This window comes from Mus caroli, chromosome 1 (genome assembly GCF_900094665.2).
Source record: "Mus caroli chromosome 1, CAROLI_EIJ_v1.1, whole genome shotgun sequence".
In the NCBI taxonomy this organism is placed as follows: domain Eukaryota; kingdom Metazoa; phylum Chordata; class Mammalia; order Rodentia; family Muridae; genus Mus; species Mus caroli.
The window spans coordinates 161087892-161115479 of record NC_034570.1 but is presented as its reverse complement, the minus strand read 5'-3'; the positions used below and the strand labels follow the sequence as shown (position 1 = coordinate 161115479).

Sequence of the window (27588 nt, the reverse complement as noted above, 5' to 3'; positions counted from 1 at the left end):
GAAAGAAGAAGACAAAGAGAAAGGGAAGAGGAGAGAGAAGTGAGAGAAGAGAGAGGTAAGAGGGCAAAGGAATAAGAGCGAGGTGCGGGCTGAGCACCCCTTTTTATGGTCTTCACTGTTGCTAGGTAACTGGGGAGGAGTTTAGCCTGAAGGTCAGAAGCTTGGGCCATTGCTTACGTAACTACTGACCATGTTTCTCTTGTGGGGGCTGTGGGAGGTGGCACCTTAAGGCAGGGGCCGGAGTTCCAGGAGCATGAGGGAACGCCTACTGTGTCATGTAGGTGAATTATGACCATCGGGGTTCAGACCTCAGCTCGACTGGAGACCAGCCTGCAATTCCCCACACAATGGCTGGCCTGCCATTTCTAGCAGTCCTCTTGCTTCAGCCTTCTGAGTACTGAAAGTATAGGTGTGAGCTGTAAGCTGAGTCCTATTTCTTGATTTTTACAGCTCCTTCCTCTGCTGCTTGTGGGAGATAGTGGGACTAAGAGGCAGGCATGAGTCATGTGTCTAGTGAAGAGGAACTTACCAACTTCCTCTTCAAGAACTCTAAAAATTAGTCACAGCCTTATTTTTATCTTTGATTGGTTAGAAAACTATGTAAAAACTGTTACTGTAATACTTTGAGCCATCAAAATGACATATTTTTTTTGATTAGTATATGTGTAGGTGGTTAGCTTATAGAATTCTGAACTTTGCCTCATTCTTTAAGCCTCTACCCACTGAGCTTGTTTTATTGATCCTAAAAATGTTTTTGGGGTTTGTTTATTTGTTAAGTTTATAAAAATTTTAGAAGTTTGAAAAACCACAGAATGAATGGTAAGGTGAAAAAGCACATTATCCCTGTACAGCACTCACCCTCTTTCTGACTCCTGCGTTGTTTCCAGCTGTGTCTGCGTTCTTTATTCTGTAGAGAGATGACATGAATAGCTATTTGTTTGGACTTGCTTTTCTTAATAGCAAAGGGAAAAAAATCTATCTTGTTGGATCTAGATCTCTCTTATGCAAGAGACTCATTTTGTGAATCTTTAATGGTCTATTTCCACAAAAAAGAATACATCTCACAAAGTTTTTAGTTATTGAGCCTGTTTCCTTTTCTAGTTGTTCTTGTCCTTTGGTGAGCCAGAAGTGCTGTATCCCTGGGTTCTCTGAGATGTATCTGCAGTATGGAGCAGTTGGCTTGGGTGGTAGCCAGTATGCTATCCATGGTAAATGGTGCCTGATGGTTTTATTTCATGGTGTGTGTGTGTTTCATTCTTAACCATTTGCTGATTTGACACATACAGGAAAATAATTTTGATCATCTTAATTTTGATTTGGATTTGATGCCTTGGGAATCAGACCTATGGAGCCCCGGCAGCCACTTCTGCTCAGGTAATGATGTGGTTTACCTATAAACACTCTAGCCAGACTCATGCTCTTGTTTGTTAATACTGGGAATTAAGTGGGTCAGAAAATCCTGGCCAACAGGGCTTACGAAATGATGAAAAGGATGAGGCTAGGGTTACCTACAATTCAGAGCCTCACAGCAGTATCCCTGAGTTTGATGTTCACCCTTTTGAGGAGAGGCACAGCTTGACTAATGCTATGTTTTTTTTTTTTAAGTGATCAAAGTTTTATAATAACAATAGAGAGAAGAGGAAATTGGATAAAAATATTGTGTGTTTCCTTTGCCAGTTCCTTAAGGTGTGATGATGAGCCTTTCACAGGCTGTTACTCAGGACAGATCAATACACTGTAAAATCCTTGTTATTTGGACAGAGTTTACAGTTTACAAAAGTTTAATTTGGATTTTAATGTTCAATTTTAATTTTTAAAAATTTAAATTTAAAATTTCTTTGTGTGAGTGTTTTGCCTGCCTGTATGTCCATGCACTGCTTGTGTCACTGGTGCCCAAAGAGACCAGAAGTAGGTATCTGATCCCCTGGAATGGAGGTAGATAATTGTCAACCACTTTGTGGGTGCTGGGAATTGAACCTTGGTCTTTTGGAAGATTAGCCAGCTCTTAACTGCTGAGCCATCTCTCTAGCCCTAAGGCTCACATTTTTTTTAAATAAAACTTATAATTCCCTTTTAGCTTTGGCTAATGTGTCTATGCATAAGAATTGATTCAGAGGTTTCATTTTCCATAACTTTACCCAGCTTCTCAGCCACTCTGGCTTGTTCTACAATTTTGTTATTTAAAACCAATGAGCCATCCTACTGTGGGATAATTTAGACTTTGTTTTCTTCGAAAGAAAATAACATTCTCATGACTCTTAGCTTTTTCTTACCAATACATCTCACCTTCTTTGTTAACTAGATATAAAAGTTATTCCCTTTAATCTCTATTAATTTTTTTCTGGTATGTATATGTGGGTGTATGTATACATAGACATGTGTGTGTATAGAGACTAGAAGAGTTTTTTTAGAAAAAATTTTTAGGTTTATTATTTTTTTATTTATATTTTTATTTTTCTATGGTTTTAGAGCTTTATTGTAGAAAGGCAGAGGGAAGGAGAGAAGGTAGAAAGAAAGAGAGAGGCCGGCCATAGCCATGTGGAGAGAGGAGGGAAGGGAGAGAGAGAAGGAGGGCTAGAGATGAGAGTAAGAAAGGGTGAGAACTTAAAGAGCGGTTTATTTTTTATATTCGTGTGAATGTTTTGCTCACTTGTATGTTTGTGCACCATGTGTGTGCCTAGTGCTTTTGTAGGTCAGAAGAGGATGTTACAGCCCCTGAGTAGTGAGAATTTTGGTTTCTTTAAAAACACAGAAATCTTATAAGAACGCGCTTTCATTTTAATCCCAGGTGTGGGATATGGGGCTGTTTCAGATTGCTCACAGCAGCTGACCACTCTTGCAGGGGAGCGGTTTGCCAGCTGCAGATAGTGTCTGTAAGTGTCTGGCATCTGGAATTCTGGGAATTCTTCAGAGGGTATAGAAATGCTAGGGCACCAAGAGCTGGGGTGGATTGATGGCAGTGGTTAGTTGCTTTTGGTTGCTGTTGGTAAGTAGTCATGTGCTAAGAAAAAAACAACAGGGGGATTTAGATATCCTGACAGTGAAGATCAAACTTGCCCCAAGGAACTTGACACCCCTAATCAGCAGGAAGTAGGCTAATGATAAGGTCACCCCTCTCCCCTCTGTTCTTTTTTCCCTCCTATCTAGTGTTGGGGGTTGAAAGGGCAGAAGAAGAAAGGTGGAGAAGGGTGGAAGAAAAGAGAACCCAGCTTTAGTGGGCGAGTTTTCGCAGGGGGTGTTGGGTCTGGAGCGGGGCTGGGCACCAGTGGCTGAGCTGCTCCGCGTTGGTGTCTGCTGTGGCTGCGCAACTCTGTGAGTGGCAGACTGAGTTGCAGCCTCCAGGGGAAGGCATGCCATCTGCCAAGCAGCTAGCTTATATTGGCTACAAGACCTCTGCCTCGATGATGCTCTTCATCACTGTGTATGGGGGTTACCTCTGCAGTGTAACAGTACGAGCCTACTGTTATCTCCAGCTGCGCAGTGCCAGGCGCCAGGCCACAGAAGAGCAGCAGACCTCAGGAGTCCTGAGGCATGAAACAGAAAAGACTTCCCTGCAAGAACTAGGCCACGATGCCTTTCAGACCCGCTGGGCTAAAAAGCCATGGTTTCTGTGGTACTGCTGGCTTGTGCTGTTTTGACAGTTTTGGAGGCCATCAAATAAATGGAAATGTGAGGGTGAGGTTTATTACAGAGATTAAATATTTTGCTTTGTTAGAAAAAACAAAACAAAAGCAACAAACAAACAAAAAACAAACAAAAAAAGGAAGAAAAAAAGAAAAGAAAAGAGAAGAGAACCCACAAAGTAGCCAGCAGTCTGGCCACACCCTGGCACTGGAGTTAGGGACCATCGTGAGCTGCCATGTGGATGCTGGGAACCAAACTCAGGTCCTGTGTTATAAGAGCAAGTGCTCATCACAGCTGTCTCAGTTCTCTGTCCCCTTTGTCCCTTTCTGAGGTATTTTTTTGTAGCAGAGCCTCTTCCTGAACCTAGAGCTGATAGTTTTTGGCTAGGCTGGCAGCTAGTAGTGCTGCTATTTTTAAGGGAGCTTGATGAGGTTGGGTTTGAGTGAGCTGAGAGAACCTGCAGCAGGCTGTCAGACAGAGCTGACAGGAGAAACTGAAGGAACAGTGTCTTCTCCTGTCTTCTAGCATGCTTCCTTCTAGATCCCTGCCTAGAAGGAAGTGGGCGTAGAGATCATTAGTGTCTCAGATGACAGGAGTGAAGAGAAAGTGGGTACAGAACCAGCGCATTTTCCCAGTAATCCCTTTTTATCCCTGCCCTTCCTAGTCTCCTTCATTTCATGTTCTTATTTTACTCAATCCCTGTCTTCTCTCATGGAATGTGAGTTAGCTGAGTGTTCTCCAGTCCAAGTTCCTGATCCATAGATTATGGGAAGTTAATAAAATGGCTGTTTCAGCAAAGATTTAGTTACACGGCAGTAATAGAAAACTGAGTGTGTGTGGGGAGGGTGGGGGGGGGCGGGGGGGTGTAGCTCAGTGGTAAAGTGTTTACCTGGCATGCACAAAGCGTGGGGTTTGAGATTCAGCTCCTGAAAACAACATCAAACTATAGCAACAACAACAATCAACCAAAAAACCAGACATAAAACAAAAAGCCAAAACTCTAGAGTGAGCATTGGCCTTGTGCTTTTACGTTCTGCCGTGGGGGGCAGGCGTAGGTTAGATAGGTGAGTTGATTCAGTGAGGGTGAACAGGCAGGTACGGGTCAGATGGGAGGCTGCTGCTTATTCATGGTTCCTGTCTGACTCTGGGTAGTTGGCTTTTTGTATACGGCATAATACTGAGAACAGAGAGGAGGTTTTAGAGTAGAATGTTTCACCTGCTCTTGTTCCTCAACCACGAAAGCCAGGGCACCAGTTTCTTCTCTTTCTCCAGACAAGTAGCGCGGAACTGACTTCCTGCAGGAGTACAAGTGATTTTGAGTTTTTCATTGAAATGATATGTTTTTGTAACCAAGCTGCTAATTGAATTTTCAAAGACCATTTTGCCCATCTTATTGTGAGTTTGTATGAGTTGGTGTGTAAGACTGTCCTCCATGTCTTTCCCTGACAGACATGAAGGCAGAGCCCCAGCCTCTTTCTCCGGCTTCCTCCAGTGGCTCCATCTCCTCTCCTCGGTCCACAGACTCGTGTTCTTCAACTCAGCACGTTCCTGTAGGTGGCCAGTCTCTTGTGATGTATCGGGTTTAATGCCATCTGGGAAATGGGGGTGGGGGGTGGGGAGGCCGTTGACATTAATGTTTTGAGTAATCTTATTCTCTGAGGAAAAGAGACTTGACAGGGCCTTGTGGGAGTGAGAAATCTGTTACCTCCTGGGTTCGGCTCCCTCCCTTTCGTTCTTGCTTCCTCAGTGCCCAGTAGTCTTTGCTTACTGGTTTTCTTTTCTTTCTGTACCCATCTTTCCTCTCCCTTAGAATATACATTCTTGAAGGACTTGGAAGAATGTAAGATTTATAATTCCTGGGTCGTAGAGTTCAGGAGTTCAGGAACTCCTTCCATTATCTTTCAGATTAACTAAGATCTTTACAAAAGTCTGATAGCTCCTTTGGAGTGCATCCCTGGCCCTCCCAACAGAAGCTTTGAAATCAAGGAAATGGAATACCTGATTTAAGTAATGGGAAAGGCAAAGTACAAGAAGAAAAATCAAATTAATCTTTCATATATTTTAACTTTTGTAAATTGAGACATCTTTATTCTGGCAGGTTCTATACTTAGCAAACTTCTAAATTTTGGGAATTCTGTTTACTTTGGGGTGTGTGTGTGTGTGTGTGTATTTAGGTAGATGACAACCTTCAGGAGTTGGCTTTTTCCTTCTGCCATGTTGTTATCAGCTGAGTTTTTGGGACCTGCACAGCAGGCATTTCTCCCTGCCGAGCCATCATCTCCCTAGCGCTGTATTCACTAGGAATTCTAAGATTACTTTTTGCTTTTTCTGGGCCATCAGCACCTGAGCTTAGGATAAAGCCATTAGGATCTTACCTGGTGGTCTGTCTACCAATGCTCCAAACCTTTCTTAGTAGAGTCACCTTCAAAAACCACTCTTAAAATTACAAAATGTACTATGTCCTCTGCCTTAAAGCCGTTTAATGACTTCCTAGTGCTCAAAGTGTGGAGTTCAGATTCTCTGTGTGCTGGTCCTCCAGGTCTGCCGTGCTTACTAACACTTTCTAGTCATTTCAGTCCTGCTTTGCGTTGCCCTTCCTATCCTCACTCCCCATTTAGCTTGTGTCCTGTGAGTTTCTTCTGAGAACTGTGCACATGGCTCATGCAGTCCTGTGCTAGGCACTTTGCAGCACTGGAAGTGAGGTCTCTGTTGTTATAGTGTTAGGGGGTTTGTTTTTGTTTTGTTTTTTAATGAGACAGCATCTAACTGTATAGCTTCTTCTCTTGCTGCTGTGGCAAAACCCCTGACCAGCGCAACCTAAGGAGTAACGGTCTCTTTTGACTCAGTCTGTCATGGATGGGAAGGCATGGCCGCAGGAGAGGGAGGCTGCTGGTCACATCGTGATCATGGTCAGAAAGCAGACAGACAAACGTCCCTGCTCTGCCTGCTTTCTCTGTTTCTGAAGCCTGGCACCTCAGCCCATGGATCGAGGCTGCCCACATTTAGTGTGGGTCTTCCCACTTGAGTCTAACTAGGAAGTGCCTCACAGTTATGCCTAGGGATCTGTTTTCAAGGTGGTTCTAGATCCCGTCAAGTTAGTAACCAGTATAAACCAGTACAGCAGTCAAAGGGACTTCTGACTTGTGGTCCTGCTGCCCCAGCATCCCAAGTGCTAGGATTGCAGGGTTCTTTTAAAGGTAGTCTTACTGTGTTGCCCAGGCTGGGCTTCAGTGCAGGAATGTGCCACTGTGTCTGGCCTGGGTTGTTTTCTTTCTTTCTTTCTTTCTTTCTTTCTTTCTTTCTTTCTTTCTTTCTTTCTTTCTTTCTTTTTTTGAGGCAGGATTTCACTGTGTAGCTCTGGCTGGCCTGGAACTTATTATGGAGACTAGGTTGGCCTTGATTTTGTAGAGATCCTTCTGTCTCTGCCTTCTAGGTGTAGAGATTAAAATAATAACCAGCATGCCTAGCCTGGTTATTCTTCTTCTTCTTTATATTTATATAAGGTGCACATATATTTATTTTATTATTATAATTATTATTGTTATTACTAGTACTGCTGTTATTGTTGTTGCTGCTCTTCCTCCGCTTCCTCTTATCCATGTCCTCATCCTTTTTCCTGCCTTTTACCTCTCTTCCTCTTTTCCTTCTATTCTTCCTCCTCCTGTTACTCAAAAGCTTCTTATCACTCAGAAAGACATTCTCTAATTTTTTATTCTGTTTTTTTGGTTTTGTTTTTGTTTTTTGTTTGTTTGTTTGTTTTTTCGAGACAGGGTTTCTCTGTAGCCCTGGCTATCTTGGAACTCACTCTATAGACCAGGCTGGCCTTGAACTCAGAAATCCGCCTACCTCTGCCTCCCAAGGGCTGGGATTAAAGGCGTGCGCCACCACTGCCTGGCTAATTTTTTATTCTTGTTCTCTTGCTTACACTGACTTTATATTTGGAATGATCTTAAATTTGCAAATATATTGTGGAGATTTTTGTCTGAGCCATTTGAGGGTCAGTTGACCACTGAATTCCAAATTCTATAATGTCTACCTCCTATGAACAAGAATATTTTTTTTAACAACAATACAGCCACCAAACCCAGGAACTAAACATTGATATATAACAATAATCTCATCTGCAGCCCTGTAGGCATATTTGTTTTAGCTATTTTATTTGGTTTTTATATACCTCTTTCTCCCTTCCAGCCCTTATTCCTTCCAACCCCCCAACACCAGGTAGGAGAGAAGGACGGGTGGAGGAGAAAGGAGGCGAAGTCTCTTTAAACTACTTCCTGCTGACTAGAGCAAGTCTAATCTTCTGCGACCAGGAAGTCTCCAGTTTCTGGTCTCTTTCCTTTCAACCATCAGCAGCAGGAGCAGGACCCAGCAGGGGAAACAGCCAAACAGCCAGGCTTCTTCCTTAGCGTTCCCCTACCCGCTCAGCGCTCCCTCAGCCCCCTCTGGCATCTGGCTTTTTTTTTTTTTTTCTCACTCAAGAGTTCCCAGAATTAAACTATCTGCACTGAGCACAGATCCTGCCCCTGCTGGAGCACGAGGCAGTCAGTCTGCTGCTGTGGATAAGCTGAAGGAGGCCACACCAGGGATTAAAACCGAAACATGTCTCCGTAGCATAACTGAGGTTAAAAGAAACCAAAACTCGCACTACCCAGTCCCGGTTTAGATTGTGCAGTTTCACATGTAGCTCCCCTTAGATTCAGACCAGCAAAAGCATCAGGTTATATTGCATGTGGTTGTCTTTCTGCTTTAATTTTCTTTATTTTGGAACAATTCTTCCTTCTTGACTTCGTGCTTTAATGACCTTATCATTTGGAGTGCCAGACGTTTCCTCAGGATTGGAGTCAGCTTTAGTGTCTATGGCAGGAATGCCACAGAAGTGGTTTTGTGTCTGTCTTTTGTTTGTTTGTTTTAGCCTCTCTGTCTCTGTCTCTCTGTCTCTGTCTTTCTCTCTCTTGGTTTTTGAGACAGGGTTTCTCTGTATAGCTTTAGCTGTTTGGCTGCCTTGGAACTTGCTCTGTTACCAGGTTGGCTTGCAACTCACAGAGATCCACCCACCTCTGCCTCCTAAGTCCTAGGATTAAAGGAGTAAGGATGTCACCACGACCAGATCTGTTTTTGCCTTTTGAGATAGGATCTCACCTAGTTCAAACTGGTTTAAAGTTGCTATGCAATGGAAAATGGCCTTCAACTCCTGATTCTCCTGCTTTCACCTCCAAAGAACAGAGGTTACAGGTGCAGGCCACCCACACTCCACCTTGTCATCTATTTTTGATGATAAGATTCAGTTTGATGACAGTTTGAGGTGGTCCTGTTACTGGTGATGTTCACCTCAGTCAGCTGACAGCATCTGCTAGGCTCTCAGCCAGGAAGCTGCTCTTTTCTCCCTTTGCTAGTTGCCAGTATTTTGTGAAGAAGGTACTTTTAAACCGTGGAACAGTACTGCTCTTAAAATAATAAGCTGGGCGTGGTGGCGCACGCCTTTAATCCCAGCACTCGGGAGGCAGAGGCAGGCGGATTTCTGAGTTTGAGGCCAGCCTGGCCTACAGAGTGAGTTCCAGGACAGCCAGGGCTATACAGGGAAACCCTGTCTCAAAAAAACAAAAATAAAAAAATAAACATTTACTTTTTTATTTTGTGTGTATTATGTTCATGATGGCTTCACAGTGAGTGTGTGAAAGTCAGACTCTTTCTACCACGTGGGTTCTGGGGGTTGAACTCAGTGCCTTTACTTGCTAATCTGTTCTCCTGCCCAAATGTGCGGGTCTTTGTCAAGCTATCCATCACCAGATGCTTGTTAACATTAGTGTTGACTTACTGTTTCCCATTCGGTTTAGACTGTAACCCATTGCTGTGATTATTTATTCTGATTTTTGTGTTGTCTCATATTTAGCCACCAGGAGTCTCTTTCTATGGCTCCTGTGATCTTTTACTAGGCTTCTGTTGGGCTCAGCCATCTTACTTGAAGGCTCGCTCCTGGGCTATTGCCCAACCCTTCCTTGCCTTGCCTTCTTAGGTCCATGATTCCCCTTGTGAATGTGTTTCCAACACTTCTGGTGCCCTGACAAGTCCCCTGGGCATGGAGGGTGCTCTTGCAGCCCCATCTAATGCCTGATGCTTAAATTATTCAGGAAAGAATATTTTCTAAGTGAGTGTTAACACAAATTTTTTATAAGGTAAAGATGATCTCAGATCCATTTAAAATTGCCTTAGTATGTGATTTGAGACACGGGCTCAATTTTATGTTTCTCTAAAATATTATTAAAAGGTTTATTCCAATAGCATATATTAAAAGTTTATTTGTCCCCCTCTCTGATTTCACTTATAAGTATGCATTTTAAATTTATAGAGATGGTATTATTATTATTAAATATTGGTTTACTGTTATTGATTTATATTTGAGTTTTGAGACAGAGTTTTGCTTTGCAATTCAGGCTAACCTTGAACTCATGAACCTCTGCTTCAGCTTCTTGAGTGGTGAAGTTATAGGTGTGTTCCACATGCCTGGCTTCCACTTACTTTTAAAGATGAATTCATGTTACTCTGTATCTATTAACCCTGTTGCATGATTCTAACTGCACATTTCAAAAAGCATTCACTGTATTTTACCCATACTGTGAACAATATATTTTTGTAAAAATAATATTCTCTTGTGGCCCTGTGTCAGGATCCCTTGGGATGTATGTCCACATGTGGAGAAAGTGGGTGACAGGCTGCAGCTACTTTGTCAGTCAGTGCTTCCTTAGCTTTCCCAGAGCTGCTGTAGGCGCTCTGCAGGCTGTCAGCAGGCTTTGAAGAGCCCGGGAACTTTTCTGCTAAGGCCGATGTTACCCAGGAGTCTGGGTTTTTTTCCAGATAGTAAATTTTTGATTATTATTTCTTTGATTAGTGGTTGTTTACAAACTGTCTCTAATTTCATTATTCATTTGTGATCTTCATAAATTGTTTATTCTTGTCCTTTGACAGTTGTCTATGGACTTACTGTCTGTTTTTGTGTTATTTGCAAGAATCAGATGAGTGGTTAAGACATTAAGTTGTGTTGTGTGACGTCTGTGTTGGTGTGTGAGGAGGCTGGTTCCTCAGGAGTACCTCACCCCTGTGAGACAGTTCTCAGTCCTCTTGACCTAACTAATCAGGTGGCTGACCTGAGCCCCAGGGCTCCCTGTCTGCTCCCTGTCTGTTTTTCCCAGCCTGAGGTGAGAAGTGTAAGAAGACAGTACTTTCCTCCCTGACTCTCAAGTCTCAAACTCTTGCTGGGTAAAGGCATTGCTAACCTCATTTTCCTATTATCTATCAACTTTGTAGTCTTTGGGTTTTTTTTTGTTTTTTGTTTTGTTTTGTTTTTCCAGACAGGGTTTCTCTGTGTACCCCTGGCTGTCCTGGAACTCACTCTGTAGACCAGGCTGGCCTTGAACTCAGAAATCCATCTGCCTCTGCCTCCCAGGTGCTGCTGGGATTAAAGGCGTACGTCTTTGTTAAGTAAAACTTCTTAATTTTCAATTACTCATATATCCCCCCACATATACCCTCTTTCCTTCTTGGCTTAATTTTGAAGTGTTTTGTTTTGTTGGTATTGTTTTTTAAGTTTTCTTTTAGATTTTAAAATTTTCTTTTATATGTATGAATGTTTTGCCTATATGCATGTATGTGCACTTACATGTGTGTGCCTGGTGACTCCAGAGGTCAGAAGAGTGTGTCAGGTCCCCAGAACCAGAGTATAGATGGCTGTGAGCCCTGGGTGGGTGCTGAAGAACAAGTGTTCTTATCTGCTTAGCTAGCTCCAGGCCCAATTTGGAAGTTTTAAGAAGTTCTTTTGTGCTTATATACCACAAAGATATTTTCCTGCATTTTCTTATATTAGCCATATAGTTTATCTTTAACATTTAGATTTTCTATACTTTTTGAGCCTACTTTATTCTGTGTTATTAGAAGGGAATCTTAATTTTTCCTATGTTACCCTAACAAGCATGACAGATTCACTGAAAATTAAGAGAGAATTGTTAAATGTCAGAGTCATTCATCCATTAAGTAAAATAACTGTTTATTTTAAGATCAATCTCCCTTATTGTGGAAGAAGGCAGTGTTGATAAAGAATTAATAGAATTACTTTGCTTTTAAAATTCTTTTAAGGGTAAATAAAAGAAATGGGAAGGGATATTAGCCGTAGCTCTAGCCTTATGGTGATAAGTCACTGTCTGTATGACTGCAGACCAGGTAAGATCAGAGTGGGTGGGGAGAAGTGGGAACAGATGAACAATCTATGCTTACTTCGGGAGTGCGGCATAAGATGCTTCATTTTGAGTGTCTTTCCTCTGGGGTCCGTGAGCGTTGACTTATCAATAGTCACTTATACTGTGCCTTATCTTCGCATTAAGCTGTCTGTGGCACTTTCTGTTTAAGTAAGATCGTGTTCTCCTTTTAAGTAATTTGTTGCTCAAAGATTATACCCTTGCTCATTAATTTTTTGTGTTTCACTGCAGGAGGAGTTGGATTTGTTGTCTAGTTCTCAGTCCCCCCTTTCCTTATATGGCGACAGCTGTAATAGCCCCTCCTCTGTAGAGCCACTGAAGGAAGAGAAGCCTGTCACTGGTCCTGGAAGCAAAACGGGTATCTGCCGCTCTTGCTCTCCCAACTTCTATTATTTCCATTTTAGACAACTTAAGTTCCATATTTAAAAGGCAAATCTTGGATTAAGCTTATATTTATTAAACTGGCTTGCATTTTAAAAATAGTTTATCATTGTATTTTATTTTATTATATGTACAAGTGTTTTATCGGCATATATGTCTGTGAACAAAGTGCATGCCTCCTGACCCCAGAAGCTAAAAGAGGGCTTTAGTTCCCAAGGAACTGGAATTGTAGACAGTTATAAGCTGTTGCAGAATCCAGGCCCACTTGAGAAACAACCAGTACACTTAAAGCCCCTAAATTACATCTTATTTTTTTGTTGTTCTGAATAATAACTGAAAAAGTCAAGGAGAAAAATGTTTTATGATGGTCTTTGTGAAAAATAGTTAGAATAGGCTTGGACCCCGTCATCTTCAGGAGAGGTTGTAGCGGTCCAGTTAAAGATACTGAGTAAGAGAGGTGACGCCTCTCACCTCCTTAAGCTGTGGGCTTCAGTCAGTAATTCTGACATGACCTTTACCAGTTCATGTTCCCCTTCCCAGAACTGCACAGGATGATATCAGAGTAGGACGTTCTCTTCAGTCCGAGCAGCTACAGAGTAGCTGTGCTTACGTTCATTGGTGATTGTTACTCGGAAGTCAGGACAATACATAGAGGACAGTATGGAACGTGATTAGGGTAATACATAGAGGACAGTATGGAATGTGATGATAGCTTTTCTTAATTTTCTTCAGATTGACTTGAAGTTTTTTTTTTTTAATTTAAAAATTTTTTTTTTTTTTTAAACTCTAGAACATGGACTGACTCCAAAGAAAAAAATTCAGATGAGTTCAAAACCTTCAGTTCAGCCCAAGCCTTTATTACTTCCAGCAGCGCCCAAGACTCAAACCAATGCCAGTGTTCCAGCAAAAGCCATCATCATTCAGACACTACCAGCCCTTATGCCACTGGCAAAGCAGCAGTCGATTATCAGCATACAGCCTGCGCCCACCAAAGGTACCCATGGAGACTGTGATGCTTTGTGTTTATTGCAAAGAAATAAGGCTTATATTACACACTTTATTTTAATTTGTATTAAATTTTTTGAGCATGTGCCATCCCATCAGGAAATGTCCCTTGGTTCTAAGGATTTTACAGAGATGACTAATATGGTTCCTGCCTTTGCAGAGACAGAACACTACAGATCATAACTGTTGCTTCTTTTTTCTCTTACAGCTTTTATTGTGATGATATCTGTATTCGAGGTGCTGCTGTTGTTGTAGTGGTGGTGGTGTCCTCCTTCTCTTCTTCCTCCTCTTCCCCCTCCCTCCTCCTCCTCCTTCTTCTTCTTGATTTCCTTTTTCTCTTTCTTTTTTTGAGGCAGAGTGTCATGTATCCTTAACTGGCCTGGAACTCTGTAAGTAGAGCAGGCTGCCTTCAAACCAGCAGAGATGTGCTTGCTTCTGCCTCCTGAATGCTGGCACTAGAGGTGTGTGCCACAGCTGGCTGAGGTTTTTGATATAAAACCACTTAGAATGAGGAAGAAACTCGGGGAAACGTTTGTATTGCTATTTTATTCTGAGATTATTCTGGCTGTGGCCGTCTTGTTTTGTTTTAGGGGTGGTTAGGACTTTTAATAATGAGGACCATTTCAAATCAGGGATGTGTTGAGCAATAAATCTGGCTCTTAATTTCTGAGGAGACTGTGTAGTTTGGTAAGCAGGGCATTGAACTAGGTTTTAGAAGACCTGACTTGCCAATTGGCTCAGAATTGGTGTTTTTCTATATTTTATCCACCAGATGGCCTCATGCACTTATGATTCTACAAGAAAGTCAAAAGGATGTTAAGGGTTTATAAACTAGAGAAAGAAATTAAGGTTTGAGGACTTGATAATCTTGAGATATGTGACATCTTTTAGGCAGCTTAGTCATCACCGTACTTATATCAACCTGTGTACACATGGCTGTGAGAAAATTTATGCAGTACTCATTTCTCCAGATTGAATTTATTGGCACTCATTAGCACTAGGAGTTAGTAGAGCATCTGTAAATAAACATCAACGTTACATTTGTGTTTATGTTCATATTTGCATTTAAGATTGGTTAGCTTATTTCTCTGGAGCGTCGTTTCAATGGGAAAGGCTTCATAAATTTGATCTCAACCATGGGCAATAGAACATTGATAAAAAGAACTAAACAAGGGAGTGGCTGTATGGGTAAAAACCTATTCCTAATGAAAGAACAAAACGAACAGACAAACAATTTGAAATGCCCACCTTCACTCAGGAGCAGCATCCGATTTGTTTCTTTAAGTAGGAAAAGTAGCGAGCCTGTGGAATAAGTGTTCTTGTGATTTGCAAATGGATGTTAAGGGCTGATAAACTCTTTGAAATAAGGCACAAGATTTAGTGTATATTCATAAATTGAGTTTTAGGACTAATACCTAAAGTATTTCTAAGACCTCAAAATGATTTGTATCTTTCCAAGGCTAAGAATTTAAATTCATGAAGAACCTCATTAGAGTTCCCACAACTGTTAAAGCACATGCATGAAAGCTGAAGTGTGACCTTAACATGGCAGTGTGTAAACGAGGGCGTACCCTCAAGAGTTTGCTGTAAACTCTTGGCTCTGTTTGAGAGATAGGAGATCTTTTTTTCTTTTTCAAGACAAGGTTTCTCTGTGTAGCCCTGACTGTCCTGGAACTCACTCTGTAGGCCAGGCTGGCCTGGAACTCAGAGATCCGCCTGCCTCTGTCTCCTGAGTGTGGGGATAAAAAAGGTGTGCTCCACCACCACCAGCCCAAGATCTCTAGCAAGATACAGATTTTTTTTTTTGAGCAGCTTATCAGTTCCAGAGATTAAAATTATACATTTTGAATTTCAATAATTTTATATGATCTGAAAACTATATTTTTGATGAGCATGTGCCAATAAAATGGTTTGTTTTTATAATATAATCTTTGGTATTAATATTACAATATTAATATTATTAATTATTAATATTATCTGAAATTTAAATATGTATCTTTCATACTTTTTAAAAAATTTGACCTTGGAATGAGAAGAAGGAAGTGCTGGGGAGATAGCTCTATCAGTAAAATGCTTGCCACAGAAGCACTAGGACCTGAGCTCAGATTCCCAGTGCCCAAATGGAAAGCTGGGTGCCCTAGTGCCTCTCTAGAAGTAGAAAGATCCCTGGAGGTCCCCAACCAGCCTGTCTAGCCAATTGATCCAGTTTCAATGAGAGACCGTTTCAAAATCTAAGGCAGAGAGCCACTGAAGAAGTACCCAGCAGCAGCCTCTGGCCTCCACACATGTGCATTCATGTGAAAACATGTACATGCATATGCTACGTGGACAAAAAAGAAAAATGGAATAGATGTGATTCCTGCAGGCTTAAGTTCAGATTCTCTATGTGGGGTTAAAGTGCTTTGAAATTTGGTTTCAGTTAAATTTTCTAACTTTATACTACAGTGTCATTATTTTCTTGAACTCAAAAATCCTTTCTCAGTCTCCTAAGAGCTTGGTTTTATAGCCATACATTATTTTTTATCCAATACAAATTCATTTAAAACCATAGCTAAATTCTTTTTTTTTTTTTTTTTAAAGATTTATTTCTTTATTATATGTAAGTATACTGTGGACTTCAGACACTCCAGAAGAGGGAGTCAGATCTCGTTACGGATGGTTGTGAGCCACCATGTGGTTGCTGGGATTTGAACTCCGGATCTTCAGAAGAGCAGTCGGGTGCTCTTACCCACTGAGCCATCTCACCAGCCCGCTAAATTCTTAATAATCGTTTCTCATTATGTAGTTTCTCAGTCCATAGAAACTGACAGACAGCCCTGATTATCTTATGCAGCTGAGCTATTTTTCTGCTGTTAAAAGAAGAGTACTTTTGGGCACTGGTGTACCTGTAATCCCAACCCTTGAGAAGCTGAAGCTAGAAGGTTGTGAGCTGAGGCTAGCCTGGGTCCACAGCAGGTTCCAGGCAGCTTTGAGCTCCATAGTGAGATCCTGTCAACCACCCCCTCACTGCCACCCAGGGTTTAGTGGTAGAAGGCCTTCCTAGCATGTACAAGACCCTGGGTTCAGATTCCAGTGCCCTGAGAAGTAAGGATATTCACTTAGGCATCCTTGGCTTCGAATTTACATTAGAGTGAGTATATCTTTTTAATGGCAGCTTAACTTAATGTCTTATTTGGTGCTGTTAAAAAACACAGTATTTGTTCATATGTTCATATATTTAAATACATATATACCTTTATTTGTATATCTGGCCTAGGCATTTATTTCTATAATTGCCTTTAATACGTTTCTCCATTTTATATGAATTTATTTTATAACAGAAGGTCAGTTTAGGGGAAAACAAGTATTAAACATGTCTGGCAATGTTATGTTCCAGTAAATGATATGTATTTCAAATTTAAGAATTAATTTTACTTTTTAAAAATCATTTATTTATTTGTTATTTATTTATTTATTTATTCACTTACAACTCCAGATTTTATTCCCCTCCTGGTCCACCCTCCGACTGTTCCACATCCCATACCTCCACTCCATTCCCCTGTCTCCACAAGGATGTCCCACTCCCAATCTCTACCCACCAGACCTCCAAACTCCTTGGGGCCCCCAGTCTCTTGAGGGTCAGGTGCATCTTCTCTGATTAAACCCAGACCTGGCAGTCCTCTGCTGTATATGTGTTGGCCTCATATCAGCTGGTGTATACTGCCAGGGGTCCAGGTTAACCAAGACTGCTGGTCTTCCTATAGGGTTGCTCTCCTCCTCAGCTTCTTCCAGCTTTTCCCTAACTCAACAACAGGGGTCAGCAGCTTCTGTTCATTGGTTGGGTGCAAATATCTGCATCTGACTCTTTGAGCTGCTTGTTGGGTCTTTCGGAGGGCAGTCATGATAGGCCCCTTTTTGTGAGTGCTCCATAGCCTCAGTAATAGTGTCACATCTTGGGATTCCACTTTGAGCCTGTCACTGGACCTTCTTTTCCTTGGACTCCTCTCCATTTCCATCCCTGTAATTCTTTCAGACAGGAACAATTATGGGTTAGTGCTTTGACTGTGGGATGGCAACCCCACCCCTCACTTGATGCGCTCTCTTTCTGCTGGAGGTGAGCTCTACAAGTTCCCTCTACCCACTATAGGGCATCCTGTCCAAGGTCCCTCCCTTTGATTCCTGAGTTTCTCACCTCCCAGGTCTCTGGCGCAGACTTACAAACTTACTACTTGTAAGTACTAATAACTGAATTGGGGACAATTGGTAACATTTGGATTCTACTTCTGGTCTACTTTTTGAGGTCACTGAAACAAAGAACTTCATTTTATGAATTTGATCTTTTTTTAGCCATGACAGATGTTTTTAACAAACAGGTGTTCTGAAAGTATTATTTTGATTTTCAGTTTTTCCTGACCCTTTGAAATATGAAACTGAGCTTTTATAAGCCATATTAAACTGTCTAAATGCAAAATGCCTGATTTTCCTTGAAGAAAAATTATAAATTTTTATTGAAGTTTCATTTCTGGTTATAATAGTACCTTTATTCAGCGAGATAAAGCCAAATTACTATGGATATTAGGCAAGGCTTTTAATACCTTATAGAATTGACAGAGGAAAGGAAACAGGCAGGTACAGTTTTAACAGATCATGGTTATGAGTTGTGCTTTCCTGAGGGTAGTGATGTGAGTTCTCAGATGAGCACAAGTTTAAGATAATGGCAGCTGCAAAGACTAGGAAACAATGTGAAGATCATTGGTTAGGCAGGGATCAGAAAGGCAGTTACTGTGCCGCAACTAAAGTTTTATATTTTTTGGCATTTGTAGTCACTTGACTCTTTTTGTATATGTATGTATTTGTAAATCTTAATTTAAAGGATTTGTTTAAAATAAGAAAAATTCATATAGTACTAATAAAATTCAGAGGCTAGTAACTGGAGAATGGAGATATGATAAGAGATTGGTTATGTCTTGTTATATTGAAAAAGATAAAAATGAACTGCCTTGTCTGTTCATGTCTCTAGTGAGTATTTTTGCCCTCGCCCCCCAACTCTTCAGTACTGAGGATTGAACCAGGGCCCTGTGCATCCTAGGCAAGCCCTCTGCACTGAGCTTCACCCTGGTCCTCTTTTATGTACTTTGTGAGATGAGAGTCTGAATGAACTTTTGATTCTCCTACTTCAGCCTCCTTAGTGGCGACAATTACGGCCTGCATTGTCAGGCTTGTTGTAAAAGTGTTTAGATTGTGTGTGTGTGTGTGTGTGTGTGTCCAAACACACACACTTACTCAAGGAGGCCCGGAATATGGTGCCCACACCCGTGGACTTGGAGTTATGTGCAGTTGTGATCTGTTCAGTGTGGGTACTGGAAATCAAATTCTGCCTCTCTGAAGACCAGCAGGCACTTGTAACCACTGAGCCAGCTCTCCTGCCATTTGTTTGTTTGTTTTTGTTTTGTTTTTTACTCTTTTCAGTTGGGTCTTGCTGTGTTGTCCAAACTGTCCTCAGGTTTCGGGGCATGAGTGGTTCCCCTTCCTCAGCCTCTCAGCTACTTGGACTTGTACCACCATATCTGCCTTGAAAACAGATTGTTAATGATAGCTCAGAGACAGTGAACTTAATTGGTCCCATTAAAAACACAACATCAGAGTCCCCCTGAATGTGTTGCCTCCATGGTATCTTATCTGTTGAAGTTCTCTGCTCCTCTGTAAAACAGAGCTGGATGTTCGGCTGCTCCCTTACAGAGTGACACACTGATTCCTTCTCTCTTTTCTAACCCAGGTCAGACTGTTTTGCTCTCTCAGCCGACTGTGGTTCAACTTCAGAGCCCTGCAGTTCTGCCGTCTGCTCAGCCAGTTCTTGCAGTCACTGGAGGAGCCACACAGCTACCTAACCATGTGGTGAATGTGGTGCCAGCCCCTGTGGTGAACAGCCCGGTGAATGGAAAACTTTCCGTGACTAAACCTGTTCTACAAAGTGCCACCAGAAGTATGGGTTCGGATGTAAGTACTTTTTAAAAAGAACCAAACAAATTCCTTTTACTTTTGCTGTTTGCTGTTTTGAAGTTTGTTTTATTGAATGAAGTAAGAGTGTGCCAAAATTGCACATTTGGTGTTTGGTGGAGACGGTTTTAATGAAGCATGAAGTAGGCACGTCTTTGTATTCTTACTTGTTATTAGGATATTTCATCCTGGTCCTCGAGTCCCAACCGAGCCATTCACTAATATCTCACAGAGTCTTTCATAATTCCTGACTTCAATTGTTTTTTGAAATTCCCCTGATGAGAGTCTGCAGACATCTTTTCATTTTATTTATTTGTGGTGTGTGTATGTGTGTGTGTGTGTGTGTGTATGTGTGTGTGGTGTGTGTATGCGTGTGTGTGTGTGTGTGTGTGTGTGTGTGTGTGCGCACATGAAAGTCAGAGAGCAGCTTGGCGAAGTGAGTTTCCTCTTCCTGCCCTGTGAGTCCCAGGAAGCAACCTCAGGTCTGTAGGTGTAGTGGGAGGTGCCTAACTGCTGAGCCGCCTTGCCCATCCTGTTCAGTGTTCTGAGGCGCTGTCAGCACTTCCTCAGGCCTGAGAATTCGGTCTCTTTGTGGTTATTTGGACCCTTACTTACCTTGTAAATCTTAAAATTTCTTACTGTAAACAACACTTCGCTACGGTCTGTCACTCCTTAAAGCCAGCTAAAGGTAAAGCACTTGCTGGTCAGCTGTTTTCTTTTGATGTCGCTGAAAAATCTCTTCTGTAAATTCAGGGGAATTGAGTACCAAGGTCTTTTGGTTTTGTCTTGTTTTTTTTTGAGACGGTCTTACTGTGTATCCCTGGCTTTTCTGGAACTCAACTATGTAGACTAGGCTGGCCTCGAGCTCACAGAGATCCAAATGCCTCTGCATCCCTCCTGGGTGTTGAGATTAAAGGTGCGTGCCACCATGCCTGCTTTATGACCTGTCTCCTTGCGTTTTTGGAAGTGTTGTGGCAGTGACTGGCCGTAAACTTGGGAATGCACTTTTCTCCTCCATAAATATCGCTGTAATCTCAGCTGACAATATTGTGAAAACTTGTAGTAAAGCATTGCTAGTGAGTAGATCATTCTTGGTTTAGAACAAGAGTCCCCTGGTTTGTACTGATATGGAGAACAGTGCATCTTAACATATGGAGAAGGGAAGTTTGCTTTGTGGCATCTCCTTGGTGGTTGGCTGTGTCAAGGTGAAGTTGAATGTTTCCTGTCTAGCTTCTGGCTGTCAGAGACTCGTTGAAGTGAATGACGAAACAAGTTTGTGCTTTCTATGAGAAGGACGTGGCCACAGAAGTAGCTGATGATCCTCTGCGTAGGATGGGTAGAGTGGAAGGGCTCTGTGGTTCCAATCAGTGGTGTGAAGGACAAGGCTTTACTGTGAAGCAAGGTGTCTTGACACAGTCAAAGTACACAACTGAATAAGGGACGTTTTTGTTATCGACCAAGGAGAAGTAGGGAAGTGCAAGTCTGTTCATAGATGCACTACGGATGTCAGTCTGAGTGTTCTCACTTGATCACTGAAAAGAGGAGAAGGCTGTTCTGGGTGGTCACTACTGTGCTTTGGTGGTTGGGGCCCAGTAGAGTTAGTAGGATCTGCAAACTGTAAGCTGCCAGAAAGCCCTAAACAAAGAAGGTAAGAGGCCCAGGGTGGGGCACTCAGGATTCAGCGTCTCGTTACTCCAGTTGTCCTGCAACATAACACTGTCCTCTGAAGAAGCAACACACCAGGAAGACAGGGAGGAGGTACAGAAGGTGTGGACGTTTTGGCCAAAAGAATTCAGGATGCCGCAGAAAATCACTAGGAACAGAGATGTACGAAGTCCTTGCTGAGAAATTCTACTACGTCTGAATCCAGTCAAAATCTTTAAGAGTAACAAATAGTGCATGTTTCGGCAGCACATATACTAAAATTGGGAAAATACAGAGAAGATTAGCATGGCCCCTGCACAAGAATGACACGCAGATCCATGAAGTGTCCATATTAAAAAAAAGAGTATCAGATATCTGACTAGGAGTTAAAACAAAAAGGCATCTGGTGAACACAGAACAGAGGAAGCAATATTGGAAAGGCGTAGACAGCTAGCTATAGAAGCTGACTTTCTCTCCTAGTAGGTAGGAGATTTTCTAGTATGTAGTATGTAGAAAAAGAATGACGATAGCAGAAATTCAAAAATAATCTGTGAGGGTTTTATTTATTTATTTATTTATTTATTTATTTATTTATTTATTTATTTAAAAAGTTTAACCAGTAGCTGGGTGGTGGTGGTGGTGCACGCCTTTAATCCCAGCATTTAGGAGGCAGAGGCAGCCAGATCTCTGAGTTTGAGGCCAGCCTGGTCTACAGAGCAAGTTCCAAGACAGTCAGAGCTGCACAGAGAACCCCTGTCTCAAGGAACTAAAAGAGCATGCTTTTCACAGAACCAGGAAACCAGAACATTTTAAAAAGGTGGAGACTTTTCCTTTTATTTTTTTCCTTAGACATGGATATTTTATTATCATTGTCTTAGTCAGGGTTTCTATTCCTGCACAAACATCATGACCAAGAAGCAAGTTGGGGAGGAAAGGGTTTATTTGGCTTACACTTCCATACTGCTATTCATCACCAAGGATGTCAGGACTAGAACTCAAGCAGGTCAGGAAGCAGGAGCTGATGCAGAGGCCATGGAGGGATGTTACTTACTGGCTTGCTTCCCCTGGCTTGCTCAGCCTGCTCTCTTATAGAACCAAGACTACCAGCCCAGGGATGGTCCCACCCACAAGGGGCCTTTCCCCCTTGATCACTAATTGAAAAAATGCCTTACTGTTGGATCTCATGGAGGCATTTCTTCAACTGAAGCTCCTTTGTCTGTGATAACTCCCGCTGTGTCAAGTTGACACAAAACTAGCCAGTACAATCATGGAGATTAACAAGAACAGGGAGATGTGACCCACTCCCCCCACCACCCTCCAATTGCATGTCTGTATATCCCCCAAACTATCTAGGGCCTCTGACCTTGGTAGATGAGATCAAGTTTATACCAGGGCAGTCATTCCACATGGCAGGCGATAGGCGCTGGTTCTAATACCAGGGCTTCTCAGTTCCATCCCTTCTGGGGAGACCCCTTAGAAGATTCAGTGCTGAAGGGGCGTGAGACTGTGGGGCTGGCAGGGACAAGGGCTCAGGGATTTGTCCCCTTCCTTGCAGTGTAAAAGTAGCGTTTTAACTTCCTGACTGGCTTTCTGGAGTACGTGAAGTGGGTAAGGAAGGGCATTGGGTGGCTGCTGTGTACACAGGGCTTGGGTTTAAGGTCTAAGAAAGGAAAGGTGTTGAAGAGGAAGAGGTAGGGCACACAGAATTTAACTTAAGACCTGACTCAGGAAACAGAACTTATTCCTCTAGTAGGGGTTCCCTGTCCTTTGCTTCTCCAACAATTCAAAGATCCCTTCAAATATCTTCTGAATAATTTTGAAATTAGGAGTTTGGCATTTTTTTGTGTGTAATATTCCCAAATGAAACTAACAGTAGAAAACATTTGACATTACCTTAGAACTTTAAGTAGAATGATAGTATGGTGTAGTTGTTAAATATTAACATAGTTAGTCATTTTTTTTAAACAATTATAATATCCCAAGTGTTTAGAATTCCAGAGAAACAAAAGATGGGAAAGGTTTCTAAAAACTGAAGGCTGGAAATGTGGTCCGTAGCACAGTGCTTGCTTGGCATGCACAGGCCCTAGGTTCAATCTTTAGTCCCCGCCCCATCTCCAAGAGACCATGCCATAGAAGACTGTTTAAGGATTGTAGTGATTCAGTACATTAAAAGAGAAGACTGAAGGTAGACAAAGGAGCTATCTGTTAGGAAAGGTAGGGTGTCATGTGGACAACAGAATTCTTCTGGGTTATTCCAGTGGGTCATCTGGAACAGGTGCAGGTAAGTGATAGAAAGAGCTCTTCAAGTCCTAAGCTTTTAGATACAAGAATTGTGTTTAGATGCTGGAGGCCAGTTTTCTTTTTAGACTGTGATTAATAGGCAGCTGAATGCTGACAGTGATGGATTCCCTGAACCATTTGTAATCTCCAAACAAATTCAGTTAATTGCATGTTGGTCTGTTAGCCAGACAGCTTTCATTGGTTGTTTGATGTGAAAGAACATATGTTCTGCTTTTGCAGTATTTAGAGGACTCTGGGAAGTTTTGAGTAACTTGCTGACAAAGTCTTAGAAAACACCTTAGTTAGGATGTTTGAGATGAGAGTGTATCTGTATTGATGAGTGTTATCTTTTATTGTTAGCAGTATTGGCTCTGATTCAGAAATTAGAGCTGACAGAATTATAAAAGAGATATTGATGTAGTATGTGTTTAATATAAGAGACCAAAAGACTATTAGGATGATCTTCGAGTTAAACAGAATTGCAGTTTCTGAGCTGTTTTCATTTATAGCATAGCAGGGTATCTTAGTATCTGTTCTATTGCTGTGAAGAGGCACCATGACCAAAGCAACTCGTATAAGAGAAAACATTTAAGTGGAGTCTTGCTTACAGTTTCAGAGGTTTAGTCCATTATCATCATGGCAGGGAGCATGGTGGCATGCAGGCATAGTGCTGAAGAAGTAGCTGAAAGCTATATCCTGAGAGAGAAGTGGGTCTAGAATGGGCTTTTGAGACCCCAGAGTCCACCAGCAGTGACACACTTTCTCTAATAAGGCCACACCTCTTTTTGTTTGTTTGTTTGGTTTTTTTTTTGTTTTGTTTTTTTGAGACAGGGTTTCTCTGTATAGCCCTGGCTGTCCTGGAATTCACTTTGTAGACCAGGCTGGCCTCGAACTCAGAAATCCTCCTGCCTCTGCCTCCCGAGTGCTGGGATTAAAGGCATGCGCCACCACGCCCGGCAAGGCCACACCTCTTAATCTTTCTCAAATAGTGCCACTCCCTGGTGGCTAAGCATTCAAATATAGGAGTCTTCGAGAGGGCATGGCAGAGGTGTGTGTGTGTGGGCGGGGAGGCCTTGTTATTCAAACCACCACATAGGAAATGAGTCAAGACTTTTCAGTGTGAGTTTTTCATATTCTTTGAGGTAGAAAAACATTAGTCTGCTAATTTTCCCAAGGCACCCAAAGTAAAGCCTGTTCTAGAAGGAGCTGTAGAGAGAGAGGACTGAGCCACCGGAGCAGCCTCTATGTTAGTAGCATGCATATATATTTTAAGTCTCCTTAAATGTGAAGTAGTGTAGTTAGTCTTGATTCAAAATGTATCCCTCAATTTTTCATATCATGCCATTTTTGTGCTTTTAAACCATATGGTGGAAAAGTTGTAATTCATAAAACTATTATCAGTCTTTCGTGCCTTTGTAATGCTGACATGGCTACTCATTCCCTGCCTGTTTTGAATTCTTTTGTTTGGCAAGCCGCATTCTCTAGGGGCCAGCTACTGCCATAAGTAGCGTTGCTAGCATACCGTATTCTGCAGACTACATTAAGTGCTACATTTTCTGTTATGAAACAGTTTGCCTGGCTCAGATTATAATTTCAGTCTTCCTGCCTTTGCTGGTAAACCTGTTATGTTTAACTCTTGGAAACCTTACCTACACTTTCAAGAAGTACAGTTTGGTTTTAGCTCTGATCCTGATGAAAAAAATAGAGATTTTATTTTAGTATGGACATTCTCTATGTACTCTGTTAAATGAAATTCTGGAATTACAACGTTGGCTTGGTAGAGAGCTTGGGTAGCTTCCTTTTGAGGGCTGTTGAGTGTTGCCAGGTGTGAGGTTACGGCTAGAGCATCTGTTTAAGTCTGTTACATTGTTTCCATCTCTTCTCCTCTTCCTCTCAACAGTTCATGAGCCCTAATCACCTTGGTTTAGGATTTTAAAATTATGAGATTTGAGTTACTGGGATAAAGGACCATGAAAAATGTGGTGAAATTATATTCTATATATTTTATAGTGGACCAACATAGCTGAGAGTTTTACTGAAATTCATTGCCTGGAACAATGGAAAGGAAAAGATCATGAATTAGTACAGAACTAGAAAGAACCGAAGAGGTGAGAGTGATTGACACTGTGTTGCTAGGAGGCCCCAGCCCTTTCTCCCTGCCTACCCATTCACTCTATGGGACATCTATTAAACCCTTCTTCACTCTGCACACTTTCCAATCTTTTCTGATTGGAGATCTTGACACACAAACATGAACATTCATGGACACGTGTTCACGTGTACACGTGTGTGCATGCACATGCACGTACACACACACACCCTTCCAAGAGGACTCTGTTTTTGAACTCCTGTGTCAGGCCCATAGAACCATCACGGAAAGAAGGTTACTAAGGTAGGGGAGAATTCCTTCCCACATGCCTGCGGGCATTAGGAATACTGAAAAGGGCAGTCTCCAGTTCCACATTGGATTTTGCATTTCTTTTCCTTATCTCTTTAATTTTTTAAAAGAACTATGTATTTATCCTATGTATATGAGTACATTGTAACTGTCTGTAGACTCACCTGAAGAGGGCATCAGATCCCATTACAGTTGGTTGCTGGGAATTGAACTCAGGACCTCTGGAAGAGCAGCCGCTGCTCTTAACGCCAAGCCGTCTCTCCAGCCTGTATTATGATTTCTTTTTTTCTAGAAATGGTATAAGAAGTCGGAGATTTCGGGTGTTAGGTTGAAGTGCTGTGGCTGGGATCTCTTTTCATCCAGTGGACAAATATGAACTTGGGAAGTCTTCCATTTTCACAGCAAGCTGGAAGCAGCCCTTCTCCTTTACCAGAGGGACTCTGTACCTCCTCTTTCAAAGTTGTCTGTAGGGAGCATAACAGCAAGAAATGACTGGCTAACTCCCGCCACAAATGGTTATAACTTTGCATTCTTAGCTTGTCCAGTAAGGAATAAAGCTCACTAGAGACCCCCCTCGAAGGATGTTTCTCAAGAACGATGTAACTGTACAGTCTATTTCCAGTGTAAAGTAACAGGCACTCTACTTGTGTTCTTTTTCAGAAACCAAACCAAACCTCTAAACACTAAACATCCAAGGTCCTCTTTTAGGGCTAACTGAATTGGCTCTCCTTTTATCCTATCTTAAATCAGAGAGAGAACGAGTAGACAACTTTTAGTAACCGAATGCCTTTTTAAAAAATCATTTTGTTAAAGCTTTTGTTAAGAGCATCAAGACCATGATATTTCTTTAGGCTGCAGAGTCAAGGAATCTGTCAGAACAATTTCAGTAGGAAAGATTTGGTGCTCTTAGAAGCTGTCCAGATTTTAGGAGGAAAAAGTCACTTTTGTGCTGACTAGCTTTTGGCTTTGCTACTACCAATGACTGCAAATAAAAGAAAACTATGCTTTGTTAAAGTATTTGCAGTTTCTCTTAAATGGAGTTTGGGGTTGTCTAAAAATTTATCTTGAATAAAACTATTATAAATTAAAATTTGTGATTGTGTGGCTCTGTGAGGGGACACTGACAGTCCCCCCTCCCCTCTTCATGTGCTGAGCTGTGATGAATTCATGTTGTATCAACATTAGTGGTCTTTTGAGGCAGAGTCTCACTGTGTGTCTCTTGTGGGTTTAGAACTTGCTATATAGACCAATTTGTCCTTGAACTCACACACCTCCCTGCGTCTGTTTCCCTAGTGCTGGGACTGAAGGTGTGCACCACCATGCCTGCTAACTTCAAGTGTTCTTTATGTCTTTCAGTTTGCTACCTGATAAAGCTAGTAAGTAATTATTTGAAAGCATGTTGACTTACACCTTCAATAATTAAATATTTTACCCTCTTTTCTCTGATAGTCTGTCTATAGTCTTACCTTGGGGCTCACCCGAGGGAGAAAGTGCATTGCTGATCAGTTAGTTCCCATCTCTAAAGCAGTTGCCTTCACCAGTTTTCTGCCCTCCTGTTCTGAGATGGTTCTTTATTATGTACACACTTAAAGTGTTTGCTAAATGACCTCTTCTAAAGAAATAGTAGCTCATGTCCACACTGTCTTGCAACTTGCTTTTCTTAATATATATTGGAGATTGTTCCCCATCAGGACTTAAAGTTGAAAGGTAGGGATAGAGATGGCTCAGTGATTAAGAGCTCTGGCTGCTCTTCTAGAAGACTTGGTTCTAGTCTCATTACCAACATGGTGGCTCATAGTTGCCTGTAACTCGAGTTCCAAGGGGTACCAATGCCCTTTTCTGGCCTCCATGGGCACTGCATACACATGATGCACAAATAATCATAAAAACAAAATAGCCACAAAAAAGTAAATCTTAGAAGAAGGAGGAGGAGGAGGAGAAGGAAGGAGAAGAAGGAAGAAGAAGAAGGAGAAGGAGAAGGAGGAGAAGGAGAAGGAGAAGGAGAAGGAGAAGGAGAAGGAGAAGGAGAAG

General features: G+C 41.8%; 2 protein-coding genes and 1 non-coding gene across 6 annotated transcripts in view; all 3 read left to right on the top strand.

Annotated features, from left to right (window-relative positions):
• Atf6 (activating transcription factor 6) overlaps positions 1-27588 on the top strand; it is a 169892-nt gene that overhangs the window by 13980 nt on the left and 128324 nt on the right. For all 4 annotated transcript variants that reach the window (XM_029474736.1, XM_021159362.2, XM_029474735.1 and 1 more), the window contains 5 exons: positions 1287-1374; positions 5074-5174; positions 12105-12231; positions 13045-13248; positions 19015-19235. In XM_029474736.1, coding sequence (XP_029330596.1) covers positions 1287-1374; positions 5074-5174; positions 12105-12231; positions 13045-13248; positions 19015-19235 — 741 coding nt within the window. The remainder of the gene's footprint in view (positions 1-1286; positions 1375-5073; positions 5175-12104; positions 12232-13044; positions 13249-19014; positions 19236-27588) is intronic.
• Positions 3351-3666, top strand: LOC110309919 (cytochrome c oxidase assembly protein COX14-like). The gene has a single exon (XM_021182699.2). The coding sequence runs from the start codon at positions 3351-3353 to the stop codon at positions 3636-3638; it is 288 nt and encodes a 95-aa protein (XP_021038358.1). The 3' UTR covers positions 3639-3666.
• On the top strand, positions 21131-21237 carry LOC115032352. The gene has a single exon (XR_003838033.1). It is a non-coding gene; the product is annotated as a U6 spliceosomal RNA (small nuclear RNA).

What these genes read in the sequence shown, in the direction of transcription:
- LOC110309919 (XM_021182699.2), top strand. Translation starts at nt 3,351, where the DNA reads ATGCCATCTGCCAAGCAGCTAGCTTATATTGGCTACAAGACCTCTGCC.